Source organism: Lonchura striata, chromosome 39, assembly GCF_046129695.1.
Source record: "Lonchura striata isolate bLonStr1 chromosome 39, bLonStr1.mat, whole genome shotgun sequence".
Lineage (NCBI taxonomy): Eukaryota > Metazoa > Chordata > Aves > Passeriformes > Estrildidae > Lonchura > Lonchura striata.
The window spans coordinates 1,120,721-1,140,095 of record NC_134641.1 but is presented as its reverse complement, the minus strand read 5'-3'; the positions used below and the strand labels follow the sequence as shown (position 1 = coordinate 1,140,095).

Here is a 19,375-nt window from a genome sequence, read left to right as displayed (position 1 = left end):
GCCCACTTCCGCCTCCCGCCCGCCTTCTTTTCCGGCCGCGCCGCGCTCCCATTGGCCGCGGCCGCGCGCGCGCGGGAAGCCACCGCCCCTCGCGCGCCGTCCGTCAAAGCCGCGGCCCCGCCCCTTTGTCCTTTTAAGGTCACGCCGCGCCCCCGTGGGCGGGGCCGCGCGATTCTCTGAGGCGAGGCCACGCCCCTCTACTTTCCCGCCGCTTTTTGGCCCCGCCCCCTCCTCCCCTCACGATCCCCTCAGGGTTAAGAGCGGGCACCGGGAGTCGCGATTTTATTAATAAAAAACATTTAAATAAATCATTTTTAGCTTTCCCCTCACGGTGTGTTCATAATAGCAAGGATCGGGACCAAGCGGCCGCGTTTTTATTTTTATTTCTATTTAAAAAGCATTTACATCAAGAACTTTCAGGTGTCCCCGCACCGCGTTTTTATTTTATTTTTATTTAAAAATACGTTTAAATCAGTAACTTCCAGCTTTCCCCTCACGGTTTATTCATAATGGAAAGAATCCGCACCAAAGGGCCGCGTTTTTATTTTAAAACACATTTAAATAAAGAACTTTTAGATTTCCCCTCACCGTAAGAACCGGTACCGGGGTGGGGGGGGGCATTTTAATTTTTATTTCTATTTAAAAATACATTCAAATCAGTAACTTTTACCTTTCCCCTCACCCCACAGTTCGAATCGACGCCAAGGGGCCGCATTTTTATTTTTATTTCTATTTAAAAAACATTTAAATCAAGAACTTTTACCCTTCCCCTCACAGCAAGACCCGGCACCGCGTTTTTATTTTATTTTTATTTCAAAAATACATTTAAATCAATAATTTTACCTTTCTCCTCACGCTGTATTTATAATGGAAAGAATCCGCACCACGGGGCCGCGTTTTTATTTTATTTTTATTTTAAAAAACATTTAAATCAATAACTTTTATCTTTCCCCTCACCCCGCAGTTCCAATCGACACCAAAGCGGCCGCGTTTTTATTTAAAAAAAAAACAACTTTTTATTTAAATATATTGTTATTTATATGTATATATATAATATTTATATATTTTAATAAACTATCTAAAAAAACCACAACTTTTAACCTTCCCCTCACAAAACCCGCCGTGAATTCCGCAGTGAAACAGTTTTTATTACAAAAAATAAAATAAAAGTATTAAAAACAAGGGGGGAAAAAAAACCCAAAAAAATAAAGATTTGAAATTTAAAGAGCAAAACCTGGAAAGAGTGGAAGGCGGGAAAAATAAAAATAAGAAATAAAGAGATAAAATCGGGTATTTTGGTGGTGCGATTTCCCCGCGCGGACAGGGAAAAAAAGAATTAAAAAAAAAAATTGTAAAAAAAGGAAAAAAATTAAAATCTATTAAAAGCAACAATTAGGACGTAAAACTCGTTAAAAAAATACTTTATAGTTTTTTTATTTTATTTATTTTCTGTAAAAGTAAAGGGGAGAAAAACACGTGGCGGGGGGGGGGCAAAGCCTGAGGTAAAACCCCTCAAATTTGGCCAAAAACTTCCGAAAACTCATTAAAAGATGGAGTTAATAATTAAAGATGCAAAAAGAGTCATTGGAAGGGGAAACCTGATTAGAAAAATGCGAATTAAAGGTTTAAAACTTTACTTTTATCGCGCAGATCCTCGGGACGGCGCTTGCTGCCAGCGGCTGATTCCTGAGGGGAAAAAAGGTTAAAAAAGGTAAAAAAATTAAAAAAAAAAAATTTAAAAAGCCGAAAACCACAAGGAACAAAAAAAACAAGCAAACAAAAAAATTAAAAAAAAAAACACAAAATAAACCTTTTAAATAAACCAAAACTCCAAAACCTAACAAGAAGAAAAAAAAACCGAACAAAAAAAAAAAAAAAACCAGGAAAAAAACCCCACAAAAGCCCACAAAAAATAAAAATAATTAAAAAAAACCTGCACACACAAAAAAAGCGAAGTCCACAGCGCAGATCCTCCGGAAGCGCTTCCCGCCGGCGGCTCCGCCTGAGGGGGGAGAAGCGGAGTCAGAGCGGGACGGAACCGAGATAAAAGCGGGATAAAATCGGGATAAAAGCGGGATGGGGAACCGGGAGGGCACCGGGACCGAACCCGGACAGAACCGGAGCCCCCCCGGGATCGTTTTGTGCGCTCCCCCGAAATCCGGCGGGGCCCCGAGGCCGCCTCAGCGCCGCCGGGTGAAGAAGGAGCCGCCGCTGCTCTGCGACGCCGCTAAAACCCCGAGCGCCCGCGGCTGGCGGCGCCGGGGGGAACGCGGGTCGGGGCGGCGATCGGCCGCCGTGTCGCGATATGAACGGAGCCCCCCCGCTCCCACAGCCGCCGTGCCCCCATTGTACCTCAGCCACGCGATGGCTCCGCCGCCCGCCCCCAGACTGCGCCGTTCCCGCGCTCGCCACACAGCCCCTTCTGTCCAGCCACGCCCCCGCCGCGCTGCCATTGGCCGGCGGGTCACCGCTCGTCAATCCGATTGGTTGATGGGCAGGATTGTGCAAGTGATGCATAGGCGTGTCTAGTCGATGATTGACAGAGGGGTGTGTCTCGCAGCGGTTGATTGACAGATAAGACACCCATGCAACCAAATGGAAGGGGTGTGGCACAGAGAATTTGATTGACAGGGAGGACATTAATAGAGACCAATGGAAGGGGCGTGGCTTGCAGCTGTTGATTGACAGGGAGGATATTAATGCCCTCCAATGAAAGGGGCGTGGCTTGTCGTGGTTGATTGACAGCTCAGGCATTAATGTGCCCCAATGCAGGGGGCGTGACTTGCAGCATTTGATTGACAGCTCAGGTAGTAAAGTACTCCAATGCAGGGGGCGTGGCTTGTAGATATTGATTGACAGCTCAGCTATTAAAGTACCCCAATGCAGGGGGCGAGGCTTGCAGCATTTGATTGACAGGATATTAATATATACAAATCCAAGGGGTGTGGCTTTTCATGGTTGATTGACAGTTCAGGTATTAATGTGCCCCAAAGGGGCGTGGCTAGAAGCATTTGATTGACAGGCAGAATATTAATATATATGAATACAAGGGGCGTGGCTTGTCACGGTTGATTGACAGCTCAGCTATTAATTACCCCAATGCAAGGGGCGTGGCTAGCAGCATTTGATTGACAGGCAGAATATTAATATATACAAATGCAAGGCGTGGCTTGTCGTGATTGATTGACAGCTCAGCTATTAATGTGCCCCAAAGGAAGGGGCGTGGCTAGCAGCATTTGATTGACAGGCACACCTCAGTGATTGACAAGGAGCCTCCAAACCTGATTGGTCCTCTGCAGAGGGGCGTGGTCACCCACTGAATGACCCAATCCGCAAATAAAGAGGCGTGGCCAAGTTGGGGCGGGGCGGTGAATATTTTATTAGGTGGGTGTGGCCTCTGAAGGGCGTGGCCGCCTCAATCCCTCCAGGTCACCTCCACCTCGTCCGTCCGGTACCTGGCACGGCCAGAGGTCAAAGGTCAGAGGTCAGGCAACCCCAAACCATCCCCACCCACTTGGCCACGCCCCCCTGACCTCTGCGTGATCCCTGATTGGCTGAGCTCGGTGACCTGCCCCGCCCGCAGCATCTCCCATCCGGCCTGGGCGATCATGGCGCCGTTGTCGATGCAGTACCTGCGGGGTCAGAGGTCACGGGCGGGGCCCCGCAGGTGAGCCACGCCCCCCCGGGCCGGGCCCCGCCCTCACCTGTCGTCCACGGGGCAGAGCTCCGCCCCCCGGGCGCGGCACATCGCCCGCATCATCTCCTGCAGCCGGTGGTTACCTGCGCACAGGTGGGCTGGGGGCGGGGCCACCGCTGGGCCACGCCCCCGGCTGGGCCCCGCCCACCTGTCCCAGGTGTGACCACGCCCGTTGAAATTGGGGCCGCGCCCACCCCACGTGTGGCCACGCCCACCCCAGGTGTGGCCACGCCCCTAAATGTGACCACTCCCACCCCAGCTGTAACCACGCCCACCCATGTGTGACCACGCCCACCCACCCCATGTGTGACCACGCCCACCCATCTGTAACCCCGCCCACCCCAGGTGTGACCCCGCCCACCCCAGGTGTGACCCCGCCCACCCCAGGTGTGGCCACACCCACCCAGGTGTGACCACGCCCACCCAGGTGTGACCACGCCCACCCAGGTGTGACCACGCCCACCCAGGCGTGACCACGCCCACCCAGGGGTGGCCACGCCCACCCAGGGGTGGCCACGCCCACCCCAGGTGTGACCACGCCCACCCAGGTGTGGCCACGCCCACCCAGGTGTGACCACGCCCATCCCAGGTGTGGCCACGCCCACCCAGGTGTGGCCACACCCACCCAGGTGTGGTCACGCCCACCCAGGTGTGACCCCGCCCACCCCAGGTGTGAGCCCACCCATCTGTAACCCCGCCCACCCCAGGTGTGACCCCGCCCACCCTTGTGTGACCCCGCCCACCCAGGTGTGACCACGCCCACCCAGGTGTGACCCCGCCCACCCCAGGTGTGGCCACGCCCACCCCAGGTGTGGCCACGCCCACCCAGGTGTGACCCCGCCCACTCACAGGCCACGCCCCCCACGAGCAGCAGGTGCCGCGCCCGGGTCAGCGCCAGCGCCCGCTCGGTGACCTCGGCCAGCGCCGCGAAGGCCGTCTCCTGCCCCAATTAACGCTCGTTAATTAACGCTAATTAACCCTGCTCCTCATTTAATAACCCTCATTAATCCCGCCCCAAATTAATAACCGCTCATTAACCCTGCTCCTCATTAATAATCCCCAATTAAACCTTGGCCATAGCCACCAAAGCTGTCTTCTGCCCCAATTAACGCTCGTTAATTAAGGCTAATTAACCCTGCTCCTCATTAACTAACCCTCATTAACCCCGCCCTTCATTAATAACCGCTCATTAACCCTGCTCCTCATTAATAATCCCCAATTAAACCTCGGTCAGCGCCACCAAGGCTGTCTCCTGCCCCAATTAATGTTCATTAATTAATGCTAATTAACCCTGCTGCTGATTAACTAACCCCGATTAACCCCACCCCAAATTAATAAACCCCAGTTAACACCCCCAAACCCCAAATTTATCACCCCAAAAAAACCCTAAGTAATGTCTCCCAAACCTAATTAACACCCCCTCACCCCTAATTAACTCCCCAAATAAACCCCAATTAACTCCCCCAAATCCTAATTAACGCCCCCAAAACCCTAATTAACCCCAATTAATGCCCCCAAACCCCAATTAACAGCCCTAAAAACCCCAATTATCACCCACAAAAACCCAATTAACAGCCCCAAAAAAACCCAATTAATGGCCCCAAACCCCAATTAAGGCCCCCAAGCCCTAATTAACCCCAATTAGCGCACTAATTAACCTGCAGGGAGAAGCAGAGATCCTCCGGGGTCGCCTCCCCCGACTGCAGCAGCTTCGGGGTCACGGCCTGGGGGGATTTGGGGAGATTTTGGGATTTTGGGAGATTTTGGGAGATTTAGGGAGATTTTGGGGATTTTGGGGAGATTTTGGGGATTTGGGATTTTGGGGATTTGGGGGAGATTTTGGGGATTTGGGATTTGGGGATTTTGGGGAGATTTTGGGGATTTGGGATTTGGGGATTTTGGGATTTGGGAGATTTTGGGATTTGGGATTTTGGGGAGATTTTGGGGATTTTGGGAGATTTTGGGGATTTTGGGATTTGGGGATTTTGGGTTTAGGATTTTGGGATTTGGGGTTGGGACATTTTAAGTGGATTTGGGGATGTTGGGGTCCCTAGAGGATTTTGGGGTCCCACAGGTATTTTTGGGGTCAGATCCGGGGATTTTGGGGTCCCTGTAGAGTTTTAGGGTCCCAGAGGTATTTTTGGGGTGAATTCCGGGGATTTTGGGTACCTGCAGGTGGGAGAGCAGCCCCGAGAAGGAGACGTCGAGGCCCTTGACCACGTAGGGCAGCGGGATCAGGCGGCGGCCCCTGGCGGTTTGGGGCGAAATCCGGGGATTTTGGGTCAGGTGCGGGATGTGGGGGGAAATCCGGGGATTTGGGGGAAATCCGGGGATTTTGGGTCAGTTTGGGGTCAGATCAGAGGATTTGGGGTCAGATCCAAAGACTTGGGGTTAAATCCAGGGATTTTAGGGTCAGGTTTGGGGTCAGATCCGGGGATTTTGGGGTCAAATCCAGGGATTTTGGAGTCAGTTTGGGGGCTATTTTTGGGTTAGTTTTGGGTCACTTTGGGGTCAGTTTTGGGTTTGTTTCGGGTCACTTTGGGGTCAGTTTTGGGTTTGTTTCGGGTCACTTTGGGGTCAGTTTTGGGTTTGTTTTGGGTGACTTTAGGGTCAGTTTTGGGGCCACTTTTGGGTTAGTTCTGGGGTGTTTTGGGGTCAGTTTTGGGTCAGTTTTGGAGTCAGTTCTGAGTCATTTTTGGATTATTTTGGGCTCATTTCTGGGGTCATTTGAGGTCATTTTTGGGTCAGTTTTGGGGCCACTTTTGGGTTAATTCTGGGGTGTTTTGGGGTCAGTTTTGGGGTCAGTTTTGGGGTCAGTTCTGAGTCATTTTTGTGTCATTTTGGGGTCACTTTTGAGATCAATTTGAGGTCATTTTTCTGTCAGTTTTGGAGTCATTTTTGGGTTAGTTCTGGGGTGTTTTGGGGTCTGTTTTGGGTCATTTTGGGGTCACTTTTGAGATCAATTTGAGGTCATTTTTCTGTCAGTTTTGGAGTCATTTTTGGGTTAGTTCTGGGGTGTTTTGGGGTCTGTTTTGGGTCATTTTGGGGTCACTTTTGAGATCAATTTGAGGTCATTTTTCTGTCAGTTTTGGAGTCATTTTTGGGTTAGTTCTGGGATGTTTCGGGGTCTGTTTTGGGGTCATTTTTGGTGTCACTTTTGAGGTCACTTTGAGGTCATTTTTGTGCCACTTTTGGGGCAATTTGGGACATTTTCAGTCACCTCTTGGCCAGCTGCTCCACGTTGTAGCCGGGGCTGGGAGCGTTGGGGATCTGCGGGAAAAGGGGCGGGGTCAGAGCAGGCGTGTCCTTGGCGTGTCCGTGGCGTGTCCGTGGCGTGTCCGGGGCGTGTCCCACCTGCAGCAGCCGGGCCAGGCGGTCGATGCAGTTGCCCAGGGCCACGTCCAGGGTCTCACCCAGGATCCGGTACCGGCGCCGGGCGTAGGCGATCACCTGCGGGGCCGGGGCGTGACATCCTCGCGATATATCGCGATATCCTCACGATAGCTCGTGATATATCATGATATCGGCCACTATCACACAATATCTCGCAATATTTTGTGATATCGGCCGATATCCTCACGATAGCTCGCGATATTTTGTGATATCGGCCACTATCACACGATATCTCACAATATTTTGTGATATCGGCCGATATCCTCACGATAGCTCGTGATATATCATGATATCGGCCACTATCACACGATATCTCGCAATATTTTGTGATATCGGCCGATATCCTCACGATAGCTCGTGATATATCGCGATATCGGCCACTATCACACGATATCTCGCAATATTTTGTGATATCGGCCGATATCACACGATATCTCGCAATATTTTGTGATATCGGCCGATATCCTCACGATATCTCGTGATATCGGCCATTCCCTCCCCCTCCCCCCGCGATATCGCCCCTCCCATCCCCCCCATGCCACCCTCACCCTCCCATCCCCCCTCACCCTCCCATCCCCCCACCACCCCCATCCCCCCAGACCCGGCTGTGCCCCCAGACCCGGCTGTGCCCCCAGACCCGGCTGTGCCCCCAGACCCGGGTGTTGCCCCCAGACCCGGCTGTTCCCCCCAGACCCGGCTGTTCCCCCCAGACCTGGGTGTTGCCCCCAGACCCGGCTGTGCCCCCAGACCCGGCTGTGCCCCCAGACCTGGGTGTTGCCCCCAGACCCGGCTGTGCCCCCAGACCCGGCTGTTCCCCCAGACCCGGCTGTTGCCCCCAGACCCGGCTGTGCCCCCAGACCCGGCTGTGCCCCCAGACCCGGCTGTGCCCCCAGACCCGGCTGTGCCCCCAGACCTGGGTGTTGCCCCCAGACCCGGCTGTGCCCCCAGACCCGGCTGTTCCCCCAGACCCGGCTGTTGCCCCCAGACCCGGCTGTGCCCCCAGACCCGGCTGTTGCCCCCAGACCCGGCTGTTCCCCCCAGACCCGGCTGTTGCCCCAGACCCGGCTGTGCCCCCAGACCCGGCTGTGCCCCCAGACCCGGCTGTTGCCCCAGACCCGGCTGTGCCCCCAGACCCGGCTGTTGCGCCAGACCCGGCTGTTCCCCCAGACCCGGCTGTTCCCCCCAGACCCGGCTGTTCCCCCAGACCCGGCTGTTGCCCCAGACCCGGCTGTTCCCCCAGACCCGGCTGTTGCCCCCAGACCCGGCTGTGCCCCCAGACCCGGCTGTGCCCCCAGACCCGGCTGTTCCCCCAGACCCGGCTGTGCCCCCAGACCCGGCTGTTGCCCCCAGACCCGGCTGTTGCCCCCAGACCCGGGTGTTCCCCCAGACCCGGCTGTTGCCCCCAGACCCGGCTGTGCCCCCAGACCCGGCTGTGCCCCCAGACCCGGCTGTTGCCCCCAGACCCGGGTGTTGCCCCCAGACCCGGCTGTTGCCCCCAGACCCGGCTGTTGCCCCCAGACCCGGCTGTTGCCCCCAGACCCGGCTGTTGCCCCAGACCCGGCTGTTGCCCCCAGACCTGGGTGTTGCCCCCAGACCCGGCTGTGCCCCCAGACCCGGCTGTTGCCCCCAGACCCGGCTGTTCCCCCAGACCCGGCTGTGCCCCCAGACCCGGCTGTTCCCCCCAGACCCGGCTGTGCCCCCAGACCCGGCTGTGCCCCCCAGACCCGGCTGTTGCCCCCAGACCCGGCTGTGCCCCCAGACCCGGCTGTTGCCCCCAGACCCGGCTGTTGCCCCCAGACCCGGCTGTGCCCCCAGACCCGGCTGTGCCCCCAGACCCGGCTGTGCCCCCAGACCCGGCTGTGCCCCCAGACCTGGGTGTTGCCCCCGCTGGCGTACAGCACCAGCGGGTCGGGCGCGCCGCCCAGCAGCCGCCCCATCTCGATGTGCCCCACGCAGTGGTTCACGGCCAGCAGCGGGCACCCCCAGAGCTGCGCCAGCGTCCGCGCCACGGCCGCCACCACCGACAATGGGGCGCCCATGCCCGGGCCTGGCCCCCGAAAACACACCCCGGGGTCGGCGGGGAGCCAAAAACCCCAAAAATCCACCCAGAAATGCCCAGGGTGAATGGGAGTGTGCGGGAGCCCGAAAGGACCAAAATCCCTTCAAAAATCCCCCCGTGGAGGCAGTGGGAGAGTCCAGCGAGCCCAAAAACCCCAAAATCCACCCAAAAATCCCCAGGGTGAATGGGAGTGTGCGGGAGCATGAAAGGACCAAAATCCCCTCAAAACCCACCCAGAAATCCCCCCCGGGGGTCAGTGGGAGAGTCCAGGGAGCCCAAAAACCCCAAAATCCACCCAGAAATGCCCAGGGTGAATGGGAGTGTGCAGGAGCCCGAAAGGACCAAAATCCCCTCAAAAATCCCCCCGTGGAGGCACTGGGAGAGTCCAGCGAGCCCAAAAACCCCAAAAATCCACCCAGAAATGCCCAGGGTGAATGGGAGCGTGCGGGGAGCCCAAAAGGACCAAAATCCCCTCAAAACCCACCCAGAAATCCCCCCGTGGAGGCAGTGGGGGAGTCCCGGCAGCCCAAAAACCCCAAAATCCACCCAGAAATGCCCAGGGTGAATGGGAGTGTGCGGGAGCATGAAAGGACCAAAATCCCCTCAAAACCCACCCAGAAATCCCCCCGTGGAGGCAGTGGGAGCGTCCAAATCTCCCCTGGGGGTGAATGGGAGAGTCCAGTGAGCCCAAAAACCCCAAAAATCCACCCAGAAATGCCCAGGGTGAATGGGAGTGTGCAGGGAGCACAAAAGGACCAAAATCCCCTCAAAACCCACCCAAAAATCCCCCCGTGGAGGCAGTGGGAGAGTCCAGCGAGCCCAAAAACCCCAAAAATCCACCCAAAAATCCCCAGGGTGAGTGGGAGTGTGTGGGAGCCCAAAAGGACCAAAATCCCCTCAAAACCCACCCATAAATCCCCCCGTGGAGGCACTGGGAGAGTCCAGGGAGCCCAAAAACCCCAAAATCCACCCAAAAATGCCCAGGGGTGAATGGGAGTGTGCGGGGAGCCCAAAAGGACCAAAATCCCCTCAAAACCCACCCAGAAATCCCCCCCGGGGGTCAGTGGGAGAGTCCAGGGAGCCCAAAAACCCCAAAATCCACCCAAAAATTCTTAGGGTCAGTCGGGGAGTCCAGGGACCCCAAAAGGGCCAAAATCCCCTCAAAACCCCCCCAAAAATCCCCCCATAGAGTCTGTGGGAGAGTCTGGGGGGGTCCATAACAGATCTATGGGGTCTGTGGGGTTTATGGGGGGTCTATGGGGGATCTGTGGGGTCTATGGGGGATCTGTGGGGGATCTGTGGGGGTCCATGAGATCTATGGGGTCTGTGGGGTCTCTGTCAGATCTGTGGGGTCTGTGGGGTCTGTGGGGGGTCTGTGGGGGATCTATGGGGGATCTATGGGGTCTATAACAGATCTATGGGGTCTGTAGGGTTTACAGAAGATCTGTGGGGTCTGTGGGGGATCTGTGGGGTCTGTGGGGTCTCTGTCAGATCTGTGGGGTCTATGGGGGGTTTGTGGGGTCTGGAGAAGATCTGTGGGGTCTATGGGGGATCTATGGGGGGTTTATAGGGTCTCTGTGGGGTCTGTGGGGGGTTTGTGGGGTCTGGAGGAGATCTGTGGGGTCTATGGGGGATCTATGGGGGGTTTATAGGGTCTCTGTGGGGTCTGTGGGGGTTTGTGGGGTCTGGAGGAGATCTGTGGGGTCTGTGAGGGATCTATGGGGGGTTTATGGGGTCTCTGTGGGGTCTCTGTGGGGTCTGTGGGGTTTACAGAAGATCTGTGGGGTCTCTGGGGGGTCTGTGGGGTCTGGAGGAGATCTGTGGGGTCTGTGGGGGGTTTGTGGGGGATCTACGGGGTCTATAACAGATCTATGGGGTCTGTAGGGTTTACAGAAGATCTGTGAGATCTGTGGGGGATCTGTGGGGTCTGTGGGGTCTCTGTCAGATCTGTGGGGTCTATGAGGGGTTTGTGGGGTCTGGAGAAGATCTGTGGGGTCTATGGGGGATCTATGGGGGGTTTATAGGGTCTCTGTGGGGTCTGTGGGGGGTTTGTGGGGTCTGGAAGAGATCTGTGGGGTCTGTGAGGGATCTATGGGGGCTTTATGGGGTCTCTGTGGGGTCTATAACAGATCTATGGGGTCTGTGGGGTTTACAGAAGATCTGTGGGGTCTGTGGGGGATCTATGGGGGTCCATGAGATCTATGGGGTCTGTGGGGTCTCTGTCAGATCTGTGGGGTCTGTGGGGTTCACAGATCTGTGAGATCTGTGGGGTCTGTGGGGTCTGGAGGCGATCTGTGGGGTCTGTGGGGTTTATGGGGTCTCTGTGGGGTCTATAACAGATCTATGGGGTCTGTGGGGTTTACAGAAGATCTGTGAGATCTGTGGGGTCTCTGTGGGGTCTGTGGGGTCTGTAGGGTTTACAGAAGATCTGTGGGGTCTGTGGGGTCTGTGGGGGGTTTGTGGGGTCTGGAGGAGATCTGTGGGGTCTATGGGGGATCTATGGGGGGTTTACAGGGTCTCTGTGGGGTCTGTGGGGGGTTTGTGGGGTCTGGAGGAGATCTGTGGGGTCTGTGGGGGATCTATGGGGGGTTTATGGGGTCTCTGTGGGGTCTGTGGGGTCTGTGGGGTTTACAGAAGATCTGTGGGGTTTATGGGGTCTCTGTGGGGTCTATAACAGATCTATGGGGTCTGTGGGGTTTACAGAAGATCTGTGGGGTTTATGGGGTCTCTGTGGGGTCTATGGGGGGTCTGTGGGGTCTGGAGGAGATCTGTGGGGTCTGTGAGGGATCTATGGGGGGTTTATGGGGTCTCTGTGGGGTCTGTGGGGTCTGTAGGGTTTACAGAAGATCTGTGGGGTCCGTGGGGGATCTATGGGGGTCCATGAGATCTATGGGGTCTGTGGGGTCTCTGTGAGATCTGTGGGGTCTGTGGGGTTTATGGGGTCTCTGTGGGGTCTATAACAGATCTATGGGGTCTGTGGGGTTTACAGAAGATCTGTGGGGTCTCTGGGGGGTCTGTGGGGTCCCGTTCCCACTCCCGGTTCCCGTTCCCGGTAATCCCCGTTACCTTTGGTGAACGCCACCCCGTCCAGCTCCCGCGGCTCCACTCCCGCCTCCCGCAGCGCGTCCCGGACCAGCCCCAGCACCGCCGCCCGGTGGTGCCGCCCGGTGGGGCCGGGGGCGAACCCTGCGGGGCAGCACCGGGCTCAGCACCGGGACGAACCGGGAGGGAACGGGACGGGGGGGGAAGTGACGTCACCGTGTCCCGGCGGCGTGACGTAGGTGGCGCGGCGGTTGCTGAGGACGGCGCCGTCCCGCACCACCCCCGCCCCCACCTTGTTGGCGGAGCCCTCCAGCCCCAGCACGGTCGGCATGACGTCACGCCCGGTAGGCGTCCGGTGACGTCACGCCCGGTACGCGTCCGGTGACGTCACGGCGCCGCCTCCTCCTTTTCCTCCTCCCCCCTCCTCTTCGTCTCGGCAGCGTTTCCGGTTCCGGCCACGCCCCCTCCTCGCGGCCCCGCTTTTCCCGCGCGCGCGGAGCCGCTCGCGCCCCGTTCCCGCCGCCGCCGCCGCCGCGCGCGCCCTCCGCGGCCGCTGATTGGTCAGCGCGGAGGAGGCTAAGGTACGGCGGGCGCTGATTGGTCAGCGCGTGGCTGAGGTACGACGGGCGCTGATTGGTCAGCGCGGGAGTGGGGGGGGCGCTGAGGTACGGCGGGCGTTGATTGGTTGATAACCGCGCGGGCTGAGGTACGGCGGTTTCTGATTGGTCAGCGTGCGGCTGAGGTACGGCGGGCGCTGATTGGTCAGCGCGGGACTGGGGGGGGCGCTGAGGTACGGCGGGCCCTGATTGGTTGGTAACCGCCCGGGCTGGGGTACGCGGGGGCCGCTGAGGTACGGCGAGCGCTCATTGGTCGCTCACCGCGTGGCTAAGGCACGGCGGGCGCTGATTGGACGAGGGATGGCGGGGGCGGGTTTAACCGGGAGAGGAGCGGCGGGCGCTGATTGGTTGGTCACCGCGCGGGCCGGGGTACGGCGGGCTCTGATTGGTCAGCGCGTGCCTGAGGTATGGTGGGCGCTGATTGGACAGCGTGGGGCTCCGGCACGGAGGGCGCTGATTGGTTCCGCTGCCTGGGGTTCGGCGGGCGCTGATTGGACGCGGGAGCTGAGGCACGGCGGGCTCTGATTGGTCCGTCACCACGAGGCTGAGGCACGGCAGGCGCTGATTAGCCGCCGCGGTGCGGGGGGAGGCGCGCTCTGATTGGCCGAGCCGCGGCGAGGGGGCGGGGTTTAAGGCCGCGGCGCGCTCTGATTGGCTCCCTCCCTTGGCAGGGGCGGGGCCAGCGCCATGCCGAAGCGCGGGAAGAAGAAGGAGGAGGACGAGGAGGAGAGCGGCGGGGACGGGACGGGTGAGTCGCCAGTATAAACCAGTATGGACCAGTATGAACCAGTGTGGGCCAGTATGAGCCGTTAGGGACCGGCACTGGCCAGTATAAACCAGTTAGGGACCAGTATGGAACACTATAGACCAGTTCCCTCCCAATTCCCTCCCAGTCCCCGCCGTTCCCTCCCAGTCCCTCCCATTTCCCCCCAATCCCCTCCCAATTCCTCCCAGTTTATCCCAATCCCTCCCAGTCCCTCCCATTCCCCCCCAATCCCCTCCCAGTTCCTCCCAGTTTATCCCAGTTCCCCCCCAGTCCATCCCAGTTTATCCCAGTCCATCCCAATCCCCTCCCAGTCCACTCCAATTCCCCCCAGTCCCCCACAGTCCTTCCCAGTTTATCCCAGTCCATCCCAATCCCCTCCCAGTCCCCCACAGTCCATCCCAATCCCCCCGAATCCCCTTCCAGTTTATCCCAGTCCCTCCCAGTTCCCTCCCAGTCCCCCCCAGTCTCTCCCAGTTTATTCCCAATCCTCCGCAGTCCCCCCCAATCCCCTCTCAGTCCCTCCCAGTTCAGCCCAATCCCCTCCCAGTCCACCCTAGTTCCGTCCCAGTCCCTCCCAGTTTATTCCCAGTCCCCCCAATCCTCTCCCAGTTCCCTCCCAGTCCCTCCCAATCCCCCCAAACCCCTCCCAATCCCCTCCCAATCTCCTCCCAGTTTATCCCAGTCCCCCCAGTCCCTCCCAGTCCCTCCCAACCCCCTCCCAGTCCATCCCAGTCCCCTCCCAGTCTCTCCCAGTTTATCCCAGTCCCTCCCAGTCCCCCCTAATTCCCTCCCAGTCTCTCCCAGTTTATTCCCAGTCCCCCCCAATCCCCTCCCAGTTTATCCCAGTCCTTCCCAGTTTATCCCAGTCCCCCCCAGTTCCCTCCCAGTTTATCCCAGTCCCCCCCAGTTTATCCCGGTGCCCCCCAGTTCCCTCCCAGTTTATCCCAGTCTCTCCCAGTTTATTCCCAGTCCCCCCCAATCCTCTCCCAGTTCCCTCCCAGTCCCTCCCAATCCCTCGCAGTCCCCCCAATCCCCTCCCAGTTTATCCCAGTCCCTCCCAGTTCCCTCCCAGTTTATCCCAGTCCCTCCCGGTTTATCCCAGTCCCCCCGGTTCACCCCCGCGCCGCTCCCGCAGCCCCCGCGGCCCCCAAGGCCCGGAAGGCGGCGGGGCCGAGCCCGGCCCCGCCCTACGAGGACCCGCCCCCGCGGGAGGCCACGCCCGAGGGGCGGCGCTGGACGCTCAAGGTCAGCTCCTGGAACGTGGACGGGCTGCGCGCCTGGCTGCGCAAGGGCGGCGCCCAGGTCAGCGGGGAGGGAGGGGTTAATGGGCGGGGGAGGGGGGAGGGAGGGGCTTGTGGGGTGGGGAGGGGCTTACATGGGGTGGGGAGGGGCTGAGGGGTGGGGGAGGGACTCTGGGGTGGGGCTTATGTGGTGGGGAGGGGTTTACATGGGGTGGGGAGGGGCTTACATGGAGTGGGGAGGGGCTTATTGGGGTGGGGAGGGGCTTTGGGGTGGGGAGGGGCTTTGGGGTGGGGCTTATGCGGTGGGGAGGGGTTTACATGGGGTGGGGAGGGGCTTTGGGGTGGGGCTTATGTGGTGGGGAGGGGTTTACATGGGGTGGGGAGGGGCTTACATGGGGTGGGGAGGGGCTGAGGGGTGGGGGAGGGACTCTGGGGTGGGGCTTATGCGGTGGGGAGGGGTTTACATGGGGTGGGGAGGGGCTGAGGGGTGGGGGAGGGACTTTGGGGTGGGGCTTATGTGGTGGGGAGGGGCTTACATGGAGTGGGGAGGGGCTTATTGGGGAGGGGAGGGGCTTTGGGGGGGGGAGGGGTTTGTGGATTTGGGGGAGGGGCTTATTGGGATTCCCTGGTGCAATTTGGGGGTTCCCAGATGTAATTTTGGGGTTCCCCTGTATAATTTTGGGATTTCCTGGTACAATTTTGGGGTTCCCCTGTACAATTTTGGGGTTCCTCTGTATAATTTTGGGATTTCCTGGTACAATTTTGGGGTTCCCCTGTACAATTTTGGGGTTCCTCTGTATAATTTTGGGATTTCCTGGTACAATTTTGGGGTTCCCCTGTACAATTTTGGGGTTCCCCTGTATAATTTTGGGATTTCCTGGTACAATTTTGGGGTTCCCCTGTATAATTTTGGGATTTCCTGGTACAATTTTGGGGTTCCCCTGTACAGTTTTGGGGTTCCTCTGTATAATTTTGGGTTTTCCTGGTACAATTTTGGGTTCCCCTGTACAGTTTTGGGGTTCCCCAGTGTAATTTTGGGGTTCTCCGGTACAATTTTGGGGTTCCCCAGTATAACTCGGGGTTCCCTGGTGTAATTTCGGCCCCGGCAGTGGGTGCAGGAGGAGGCACCGGTGTAATTTTGGATCCCTGGTACAATTTTAAAGTTCTCCAGTATAATTTTGGGCTCCCTGGTATAATTTGGGGTTTTCCTGGTATAATTTCGAGGTTCCGCAGTACAATTTTGGGATCCCTGGTACAATTTTGGGGTTCCCCAGTATAATTCGGGGTTCCCTGCTGTAATTTCGGGCAGTGGGTGCGGGAGGAGGCGCCGGCGTAATTTTGGGATTTCCCAGTATAATTCGGGGTTTTCCTGGTATAATTTCGAGGTTCCCCAGTATAATTCGGGGTTCCCCAGTACAATTTTGTGATTCCCCAGTATAATTCGGGGTTCCCCAGTATAATTTTGGGTTCCCCTGTCCAATTTGGGCCCCGGCAGTGGGTGCAGGAGGAGGCGCCGGTGTAATTTTGGGATTTTCCAGTATAATTTGGGGTTTTCCTGGTATAATTTTGGGGTTTTCCTGGTATAATTTTGGGGTTCCCCAGTACAATTTTGGGATTCCCCTGTGCAATTTTGGGATCCCTAGTACAATTTTGGGATTCCCCAGTATAATTTTGGGATTCCCCTGTGCAATTTTGGGATCCCTGGTACAATTTTGGGATTCCCCAGTATAATTTTGGGTTTTCCTGGTACAATTTTGGGGTTCCCCAGTACAATTTTGGGATTCCCCTGTGCAATTTTGGGATCCCTGGCACAATTTTGGGATTCCCCAGTATAATTTTGGGTTCCCCTGTGCAATTTTGGGATCCCTGGTACAATTTTGGGATTCCCCAGTATAATTTTGGGTTTTCCTGGTACAATTTTGGGATTCCCCAGTATAATTTTGGGTTTTCCTGGTACAATTTTGGGGTTCCCCAGTACAATTTTGGGATTCCCCTGTGCAATTTTGGGATCCCTGGTACAATTTTGGGATTCCCCAGTATAATTTTGGGATCCCTGGTACAATTTTGGGATTCCCCAGTATAATTTTGGGTTTTCCTGGTACAATTTTGGGGTTCCCCAGTACAATTTTGGGTTCCCCTGTCCAATTTGGGCGCCGGCAGTGGGTGCAGGAGGAGGCGCCGGACGTGCTGTGCCTGCAGGAGACCAAGTGCGCGGCGGCGGCGGTGCCGGCCGAGGTGCGGGCGCTGCCGGGGCTGCCGCACCAGTTCTGGTGCAGCGCCAAGGAGCGGCCGGGCTACAGCGGCGTGGGGCTGCTGGCCCGCAGCGAGCCGCTGGACGTCACCTACGGCATCGGTGAGGGCGGCGGGCCCGATGGGCCCCAAACGGAGCCAAAGTCACCCCCAGACTGGCCTGAAACTGCCCCAAAGTCAGCCTGAAACTGCCCCAAAATTGGCCTGAAATCAACCTAAAATTGCCCCCAAATCACCCCCGGATCGGACCGAAACTGCCCAAAGTCACCCCCAGACTGGCCTGAAACTGCCCCAAAGTCAGCCTGAAACTGCCCCCAAATTGGCCTGAAATCAACCTTAAATTGCCCCAAATCACCCCCGGATCGGACCGAAACTGCCCCAAAGTCACCCCCAGACTGGCCTGAAACTGCCCCAAAGTCAGCCTGAAACTGCCCCAAAATTGGCCTGAAACTGCCCTCAAATTACCCTGAAACTGGCCTGAGACTGCCCTAAAATCACCCCCAAATCGGCCTGAAACTGCCCCAAAAGTGTCCCTGAAATCACCCTGAAACTGCCCCAAAATTACCCTGAAACTGCCCCAAAATTACCCTGAAACTGCCCCAAAAATGCCCCAAAATCCACCTGAGAATGTGCCCAGAAATCCACTCCAGTCTCCCAGTCCCTCCCAGTCCCCCCAGTCTGTTCCAAATCCCCTCCCAGTGCCCCCAGTTGGTTCCCAATCCCTTCTCAGTCCCCCCAGTTGGTCCAAATCCCTCCCAATCCCCTCCCAGTCCCCCCAGTTTGTTCCCAATCCCCTCCCAGTCCCCCCAGTTTGTTCCCAATCCCCTCCCAGTCCCTCCAGTTTGTTCCCAATCCCCTCCCAGTCCTCCCAGTTGGTTCCCAATCCCTCCCAGTCCTCCCAGTTTGTTCCCAGTCCCTCCCAGTGCCTCCAGTTGATTCCCAATTCCCTCCAGTCCTCCCAGTTTGTTCCCAATCCCTTCCCAGTCCCCCCAGTTTGTTCCAAATCCCTCCCAGTCCCTTCAGTTTGTTCCCAATCCCCTCCCAGTCCCCCCAGTTAGTTCCCAATCCCTTCCCAGTCCCCCCAGTTTGTTCCAAATCCCCTCCCAGTCCCTTCAGTTTGTTCCCAATCCCCTCCCAGTCCCCCCCAATCCTCCCCAATCCCTCCCGGTGCCCCCAGTCTGTTACCAATCCCCTCCCAGTCCTCCCAATCCCCTCCCAGTCCTTCCCAGTCCCCCCAGTGGTTCCCAATCCCTCCCAGTCCCCTCACCCCCTCCCGCCCGTCCCCGCAGGCGACCCGGAGCACGACGCCGACGGCCGGTGGTGACGGCCGAGTTCCCGTCGCTCTTCGTGGTGTGCGCCTACGTGCCCAACGCCGGGCGCGGGCTGGTGCGGCTGGAGCCGCGCCTGCGCTTCGACGCCGCCTTCCTGGCCTTCCTGCGCCGCCTGGACGCGCGCAAGCCGGTGCTGCTCTGCGGCGACCTCAACGTGGCGCACGCCGAGATCGACCTGTGCCACCCGCGCGCCAACCGCGCCAGCGCCGGCTTCACGCCGCAGGAGCGCGACGGCTTCTCGCGCCTGCTGGCCCGCCGGCTTCGTCGACTCCTTCCGCCACCTCTACCCCGAGGCGCGCGGCGCCTTCACCTTCTGGACCTACCTGGGCGGCGCGCGGGCGCGCAACGTGGGCTGGCGGCTGGACTACGCCGTGCTGTCGCGGCGGCTGCTGGGCGCGCTCTGCGACTCCAAGATCCGCAACACCGTGACGGGCAGCGACCACTGCCCCATCACCGCGCTGCTGGCCGTCTAGGGCCGGGAACGGCGCGGCGTTCCCGCGAGAAGCGCCCGAGGTGCGGTTTGGTGGCGTTGCGTGTTCTTACTAGGAGGTGTCTTGGCTGGATTTGGCCCAAAATCAGCTCAAATTGGCTCAAAATCGCTCAAAGTTGGAGCTTGATGGCGTTCTCCACCTTTGGTTTGGTGTGTTTTGGCTTAATTTGGCCCAAAATCAGATTAAATTGGCTCAAAATCGCTCAAAGTTGGAGCTTGATGGCGTTCTCCACCTTTGGTTTGGTGTATCTTGGCTTAATTTGACCCAAAATCAGCTCAAATTGACTCAAAATGGCTCAGAATTTGAGATTGATGATGTCTGTTTTTAATTGGATGTGTCTTGGCTAAATTTGGCCAAAATTGGCTCAAAATCGCTCAAAGTTGGAGCTTGATGGCGTTCTCCACCTTTGTTTGATGTGTTTTGGCTCCATTTGGCCCAAAATCAGCTCAAATTGGCTCAAAATGGCTCAGAATTTGAGATTGATGATG

General features: G+C 57.4%; 2 protein-coding genes across 2 annotated transcripts; one reads left to right on the top strand and one right to left on the bottom strand.

Moving 5' to 3' along the window:
• Positions 1-3,355: 3,355 nt before the first annotated feature.
• OSGEP (O-sialoglycoprotein endopeptidase) lies at positions 3,356-12,537 on the bottom strand. The gene is made up of 11 exons (XM_021549591.3): positions 12,408-12,537; positions 12,216-12,335; positions 8,962-9,137; positions 7,052-7,147; positions 6,918-6,967; positions 5,867-5,945; positions 5,356-5,421; positions 4,547-4,637; positions 3,705-3,780; positions 3,534-3,632; positions 3,356-3,455 (listed from the first exon to the last, which is right to left on the bottom strand). The coding sequence occupies exons 1-11, from the start codon at positions 12,520-12,522 to the stop codon at positions 3,416-3,418; spliced, it is 1,008 nt and encodes a 335-aa protein (XP_021405266.2). The 5' UTR covers positions 12,523-12,537; the 3' UTR covers positions 3,356-3,415.
• A 59-nt stretch (positions 12,538-12,596) lies between these two features.
• APEX1 (apurinic/apyrimidinic endodeoxyribonuclease 1) lies at positions 12,597-18,904 on the top strand. The gene is given in 7 exon segments (XM_077789929.1): positions 12,597-12,772; positions 13,480-13,556; positions 14,710-14,876; positions 16,976-17,168; positions 18,355-18,381; positions 18,384-18,645; positions 18,647-18,904. Coding segments are annotated over 6 exon segments (933 nt in total). The 5' UTR covers positions 12,597-12,772; positions 13,480-13,495; the 3' UTR covers positions 18,870-18,904.
• The last annotated feature ends 471 nt before the right edge of the window (positions 18,905-19,375 follow it).